The sequence below is a fragment of the Cheilinus undulatus genome, linkage group 14, assembly GCF_018320785.1.
Source record: "Cheilinus undulatus linkage group 14, ASM1832078v1, whole genome shotgun sequence".
In the NCBI taxonomy this organism is placed as follows: domain Eukaryota; kingdom Metazoa; phylum Chordata; class Actinopteri; order Labriformes; family Labridae; genus Cheilinus; species Cheilinus undulatus.
In genome coordinates, this window is record NC_054878.1 from 3,459,063 (window position 1) to 3,466,828 (window position 7,766).

At 48.2% G+C, this 7,766-nt stretch overlaps 1 protein-coding gene across 1 annotated transcript; it reads right to left on the reverse strand.

The window, feature by feature from the left end:
- Positions 1-1,526: 1,526 nt before the first annotated feature.
- Positions 1,527-2,887, reverse strand: gjd2b (gap junction protein delta 2b). Its single transcript, XM_041805975.1, has 2 exons — positions 2,817-2,887; positions 1,527-2,367 (listed from the first exon to the last, which is right to left on the reverse strand). Exons 1-2 carry the CDS (start codon positions 2,885-2,887, stop codon positions 1,527-1,529), a joined length of 912 nt encoding a protein of 303 aa, XP_041661909.1.
- Between the last annotated feature and the right edge of the window lie 4,879 nt (positions 2,888-7,766).

A 7,766-nucleotide genomic window follows, 5' to 3' on the forward strand; every position in this document is an offset into this window, starting at 1 on the left:
AGTCCTCTAACTCACCCAGGAATGGTGCTTTTTTTAGCCTCAGTTTGGAATGAAGAAGGTGGGCTTTGGTATAGTACGTTTTTTTATGTCCATGCAGTAGCACAGGTAGGCAGTGCTCTCATGAGGAATGACTGTTGTGAACAGATAACCACAAAATAAAGGGGAAATCCAGGATTGGTCAAGGTTGGTACAAACGAGATTCATCTCACTGTTTTCTGTTCTTAGGAACTCCTGTACAGATGTGATTGTCAGCGTTACTGACATGTTTATTTTTTTCTGTATCATTTTGAATCATTCAGGTCTAGCAACGCTCCTTTTCTCTGCCTCCTACTATCTGAGTCTGATCCATTATTAGAGTTTATTAGAGGTAGACCTGTCCTCATGGTCTACAGACTATCTGAGTCTGATCCATTATTAGAGTTTATTAGAGGTAGACCTGTCCTCATGGTCTACAGACTACTATCTGAGTCTGATCCATTATTAGAGGTAGACCTGTCCTCATGGTCTACAGACTACTATCTGAGTCTGATCCATTATTAGAGGTAGACCTGTCCTCATGGTCTACAGCCTATCTGAGTGTGTGAGTGTTTCTGAATGTAAATGCTTCTAATCATCCATCTGCCTGCTTGTTATAAATATAAATTTATTAACAATGACGACCTGCTTTTATTTACATTCCTAAGATTTTTTGTACCCGAGTATATTTCACAGTTTACTGGTCAAACAGAATAAAGTACAGTTTTCCTCATTGTTGATAAACTAGAGCCACGGTCTCTTCAGCTGTCTCCATGGAAACACCTTTTCTTTCTTATGAATCTGTCCTTTTTATCCAATCACCTTTTAGGGATTTTAACCCAATGAAGAAAATCAGTCGGTAGTAACAGAGACAGAAAACGTCCCCTAGTATGTGAACAAGTCCACACCTGTTAAAATCAAGATCTAAATCAACGGAAACCAATAATCCAGTCCAGACCCATGACCCTAGACTCCAGGTTGTCCTCTATTATCTCATGTTCTTAGAGGAAGTTCTGACTGAAACATCAGCGACCATTTTACCCTAAGAACTGTTGGATAAAGCAGAGATGGGAGTAATCAGCCTCGCCCTGTCCATCCGATGGGCTGGTCCTGATCAGCCATCAAGTCCTTTCTGCATCCTCGGCATGTCTGTCTTATGGCCTTGTTCTATCCATTCGGTAGCTGATTGTGTCCATCATCCAGCCTCATGGTGATGTGTCCGTCCAATGGGCTTGCTGTGCACATCCTCTGGCCTTGTGTCTGTCCTCTCCCCTTGTTGTGTCGGTCCTCTGGCCTTCCTGTGTACATCCTCTGGTCTTGCTAAGTCAGCCCTCTTCTCCTTGTTGTGTTGGTCCTCTGGCCTTCCTGTGTACATCCTCTGGTCTTGCTAAGTCAGCCCTCTTCTCCTTGTTGTGTCGGTCCTCTGGCCTTGTGGTGTTTTTCCACTGGCCTTGTTGCGTCCGCCTTCTGGCTTTGTCTTGTTCATCTTGCAGCCTCGTTTATTATTTCCTTCACACGTAGGCTGAGTCGCCAGACTGAGTGCGTGCAAAGCTGGGCATGCTCATTCTCGGCAGGTCTTTGTTCCGGATCTCATAGATGGACTTCCTGCGGGCCTGTACACCCCTCACAGCGGTCTTGATCTTCCTCCAGCCCAGGTGGTTGAGCTCAGCCAGGTTGAGGACCACACAGATCCCGCTGACGGCAAACATAAAGACCAGGAAGACGGTCTTCTCCGTTGGTCGGGACACGTAACACTCCACATCTTTGATGCATGGGTATCGATCGCACTCGTACACTGGAGGCACTCTAAACCCGTAAAGAAAGTACTGACCCACGAGGAAACCAATTTCCAGGGCATTCCTGAACACCACCTGGATAATGTAGAACCGGGAGATACCCTCCTGCCGTCTCATTTTCGACTTGGCAGTCCTCGGAGGGGGGTTGGGGATGTCCTTGACTTCCAGGCAGTCGGGCTCCGCCTCCTTGTTGGAGTTCTCAGTGTTCTGCAGGACTCCATTCACGATGGTGTTGTTGACCTTCTTGCTGTTGTCCCTCTTGGTGTCGTGGTCTCGGTCCAGGGACAGGTAGGCGGTGGAGTAGCGGAGCTCCCTCTGCTTGGCCGACTGGTGGACAGAGTAGGTGATGAAGCAGAGGCTGGGGCAGCACACCATGATGATCTGGAACACCCAGTATCTGATGTGTGAGATAGGGAAGGCCTGGTCGTAGCACGCCTGGTTACAGCCAGGCTGGAGCGTGTTACAAACAAACATGAACTGTTCATCATTGTACACTGTCTCCCCGACGATGGCCACGATCAGGATCCTGAGAATCACCACCACCGTCAGCAGGATCCTGAGGGACAAGCAAATATAAAAGCCGTGTGAAGATGAGCTACCAGAATGACTGATTCAGAAAAATTCAATCACCAATCAAAAAGAGACTAAATCAGATCATTTTGAACTCTATTGATGATTGATAACTCTGTCAGATGATTGATAACTCTGTCAGATGATGACTTTTTCAGTTTTGTGACTTTGTGACTCTTCCTTTTGTGTAGTTGTAGGCACTTGCATCGTGTCTTTTTGTACTGTCAGGGTTTTCTGTGTTAGTGTAGGGTTAGAGTTCATTGTATTAGTGTAGGGTTAGGGTTAGGTTTTGACATAGTTGTTATGCTGTTGTTACTCTTCTTGTAGCCTGTTTGTATTGTGGTGTTTAGGATCATCTGCCTCCTCCTCCTGGTTCTGCCCATCCACCTGTCTCTCTGTACCTCTCTACACCCCTGGTACCTGTCTCTGTCTTACCTGCCAATCATGGTGGAGTGCTGTTGGACAGCTGCCTCCAGCAGACGCTCCAGGATGGTCCACTCCCCCATGGCTGATCTTACAGAGCGCACTCACTTCACACGGAGGAAAAAAAAAAAAAAAAGAGAAAAAAGAGATTGGGACAACACAAGGAAATATCCAGAAGAACAGCTGAAAAAACACCCAAATATCCCAAAGAAAGCTACAAATATCTATAAGAATCCAGCTGAAAATATCCTGATTCAGTGGGGAGCACGCCTGCACATGGAGAGTGATCTGCTCCGTCCAGGAATGTGTGAGGGCGGCTCAGAGTAAATCCTCTTTAAGTAGACTCTCTGAGTCACATACACGTGGAGGACGGGGGAGGAGCCACACAGAGACACGTCACCCATTCATCGACTAGATTCATTCACTGAAATAGACTCCTTCATCATCCATCCATCCATCCATCATCCATCCATCATCCATCCATCCACCAATCCTTCATCCATCCATCCATCCATCCATCCATCCATCCATCCATCCATCATCCATCCATCATTCATCCATCCATCATCCTTCATCCATTCTTCATCCATCCATCATTCATCATCCATCCATCCATCCATCCATCCATCCATCCATCAATCATCCTTCATCCATTCTTCATCCATCCATCATTCATCATCCATCCATTCATCCATCCATCCATCCATCCATCCATCCATCCATCATCTATCTATTCATTCATCCATCCATCCATCCATCCATCCATCCATCATCCTTCATCCATTCTTCATCCATCCATCATTCATCATCCATCCATCCATCCATCCATCCATCCATCCATCATCCATCATCCATTCTTCATCCATCCATCATTCATCATCCATCCATCCATCCATCAAAGCGCAGACAAGTTTCATATGAAAAAACAGAGTTAGGCTCAGCCAGTGGAGTCGCCCCCTGCTGGATATGAGACAGAATGACACAGAGTGTTCTCCTCCTCAATCCCTGGTCACTGAGAGTCTGTTTATAGCAGGATAATCCCTTCAAGTCTGTCTCTGCATCCACATATAGAAGAGCTTAGAGAACACAGAGTACCAACACTGACTCAGGCTTCATTCATGCCAACAGAATCACAGTAGGCTGTTTACTCTCACATGATCCAGAACGTCCATGATGGGGTCATGAATAGGGGACAGCTAAAAGGAATGACTGGTAACAGTGGATGGACAATTAAATGCAATATCCTGAGAGCTGGACATGATTTTGTCTGTATTTTCATCCCTAATGTCCTTCTCTGCCACTGATTGGTTAATACTTGTTGCATTTGTAAGTTGGATGATTTTTCAGCTAAAAATCAGAGCCAGTCAGAGGCACAGTAAGGTGGGTCTTTCTTTACCTGGTTAAAATCAGCAGTTTTAAAAAGCTCAAAATAGTACAATTAGGTCTACATGGAAAAAACTATCAGTAATAATGATAGAGTTTGTACTGGCACCCCATTCCCCTCACCCACGGTGGTTGTGGGGGGAATTCTCATTTTTATACACAAAAGATGGCAACCCGATTTACAGCTCAAAACAGGCCTGTAAACTGCAGGTCCCATCAGAACATCCCTACACTTTACAAAACACACAGCATATGCTGAGATACCAAGCAATGATGACACATTCGGGAATCAGCCTGTCCTTCAAAAAGGCTCTTGAACGTGAGCCACTGAAGCAAGCTCCAGGTTAAGTTCCTGCTCCGTTTTCTCAATCCGTTCTCATTTTTAAATCCACATTTAACTCCTTTTTTTAAAGAACTATTTGTATTAAAGACTGAACAGTGATGACCATCCAGGACAGTGATGACCATCAAAGACAGTGATGACCATCCAGGACAGTGACAACCATCAAAGACAGTGATGACCATCCAGAGCAGTGATGACCATCCAGGACAGTGACGACCATCCAGGACAGTGATGACCATCAAAGACAGTGATGACCATCCAGGACAGTGATGACCATCAAAGACAGTGATGACCATCCAGGACAGTGATGACCATCCAAGACAGTGACGACCATCCAGGACAGTGATGACCATCCAGGACAGTGATGACCATCAAAGACAGTGACGACCATCAAACACAGTGATGACCATCCAGAGCAGTGACGACCATCCAGGACAGTGACAACCATCCAGGACAGTGACGACCATCCAGGACAGTGATGACCATCAAAGACAGTGGTGACCATCCAGGTGGGGATGACCATCCAGGACAGTGACAACCATCAAGGACAGTGACGACCATCCAGGATAGTGATGACCATCAAAGACAGTGGTGACCATCATGGTGGGGATGACCATCCAGGACAGTGACGACCATCCAGAACACTGATGACCATCCAGAACAGTGACGACCATTCAGGACAGTGACGACCATCCAGAACCGTGACGACCATTCAGGACAGTGAAGACCATCCAGGCCAATGATGACCATCCCGGCGGGGACAACCATCCAGAACAGTGAGACCATCCAGGACAGTGATGACCATCCAGAACAGTGATGACCATCCAGAACAGTCGCGACCATCAAAGACTGTGGTGACCGTCCAGGTGGGGATGACCATCCAGGACAGTGACGACCATCAAGGACAGTGACAACCATCCAGGACAGTGACGACCATCCAGGACAGTGGTGACCATCCAGGACAGTCGCGACCATCAAGGACAGTGACATTCTTCTAGGACAGTGACATTTTTCCGGGATAGTGACATTCTTCCAGGACAGTGACCTTCTTCCAGGACTGTGACATTCGTCCAGGACAGTGACATTCTTCTGGGACAGTGACGACCATCCGGGCCAATGATGACCATCCAGGCGGGGACGACCATCCAGAACAGTGACGACCATCCTGGACAGTGATGACCATCCAGAACAGTGACGACCATCCAGGACAGTGATGACCATCAAAGACAGTGGTGACCGTCCAGGTGGGGATGACCATCCAGGACAGTGACGACCATCCAGGACAGTGACGACCATCCAGGACAGTGATGACCATCCAGGACAGTGACAACCATCCAGAATAGTCGCGACCATCCAGGACAGTGACATTCTTCTAGGACAGTGACATTCTTCCGGGATAGTGACATTCTTCCAGGACTGTGACATTTGTCCAGGACAGTGACATTCTTCCGGGACAGTGACGACCATCCGGGACAGTGACATTCTTCCAGGACAGTGACATTCGTCCAGGACAGTGACATTCTTCCGGGACAGTGACATTCTTCCAGGACAGTGACATTCTTCCAGGACAGTGACATTCGTCCAGGACAGTGACATTCTTCCGGGACAGTGACATTCTTCCAGGACAGTGACATTCGTCCAGGACAGTGACTTTCTTCCGGGACAGTGACGACCATCCGGGACAGTGACATTCTTCCAGGACAGTGACATTCGTCCAGGACAGTGACATTCTTCCGGGACAGTGACATTCTTCCAGGACAGTGACATTCTTCCAGGATAGTGACATTCGTCCAGGACAGTGACATTCTTCCGGGACAGTGACATTCTTCCAGGATAGTGACATTCGTCCAGGACAGTGACATTCTTCCGGGACAGTGACATTCTTCCAGGACAGTGACATTCTTCTGGGACAGTGACGACCATCCGGGCCAATGATGACCATCCAGGCGGGGACGACCATCCAGAACAGTGACGACCATCCTGGACAGTGATGACCATCCAGAACAGTGACGACCATCAAGGACTGTGACGACCATCCAGGACAGTGACGACCATCCAGAACACTGATGACCATCCAGAACAGTGACGACCATTCAGGACAGTGACGACCATCCAGAACCGTGAGGACCATTCAGGACAGTGAAGACCATCCAGGCCAATGATGACCATCCCCGGGGGACAGTGACATTCAAAACAGTGAGACCATCCAGGACAGTGATGACCATCCAGAACAGTGATGACCATCCAGAACAGTCGCGACCATCAAAGACAGTGGTGACCGTCCAGGTGGGGATGACCATCCAGGACAGTGACGACCATCAAGGACAGTGACAACCATCCAGGACAGTGACGACCATCCAGGACAGTGACGACCATCCAGGACAGTGGTGACCATCCAGGACAGTGATGACCATTCAGAACAGTGAGGACCATCCAGGACAGTGGCAACCATCCAGAACAGTCGCGACCATCCAGGACAGTGACATTCTTCTAGGACAGTGACATTTTTCCGGGATAGTGACATTCTTCCAGGACAGTGACCTTCTTCCAGGACTGTGACATTTGTCCAGGACAGTGACATTCTTCTGGGACAGTGACGACCATCCGGGCCAATGATGACCATCCAGGCGGGGACGACCATCCAGAACAGTGACGACCATCCTGGACAGTGATGACCATCCAGAACAGTGACGACCATCCAGGACAGTGACGACCATCAAAGACAGTGGTGACCGTCCAGGTGGGGATGACCATCCAGGACAGTGACGACCATCCAGGACAGTGATGACCATCCAGGACAGTGATGACCATCCAGGACAGTGATGACCATTCAGAACAGTGAGGACCATCCAGGACAGTGGTGACCATCCAGGACAGTGATGACCATCCAGGACAGTGATGACCATCCAGGACAGTGACAACCATCCAGAACAGTCGCGACCATCCAGGACAGTGACATTCTTCTAGGACAGTGACATTCTTCCGGGATAGTGACATTCTTCCAGGACTGTGACATTTGTCCAGGACAGTGACATTCTTCCGGGACAGTGACGACCATCCGGGACAGTGACATTCTTCCAGGACAGTGACATTCGTCCAGGACAGTGACATTCTTCCGGGACAGTGACATTCTTCCAGGACAGTGACATTCTTCCAGGATAGTGACATTCGTCCAGGTCAGTGACATTCTTCCGGGACAGTGACATTCTTCCAGGACAGTGACATTCGTCCAGGAC

Bases quoted from the DNA above. Each gene is read 5' to 3' on its own strand.
- gjd2b (XM_041805975.1), bottom strand. From the start codon at position 2,887: ATGGGGGAGTGGACCATCCTGGAGCGTCTGCTGGAGGCAGCTGTCCAA. The intron at 2,368-2,816 runs GTAAGACAGAGA...CTTGTCCCTCAG, and splicing joins CACTCCACCATGATTGGCAG to GATCCTGCTGACGGTGGTGG.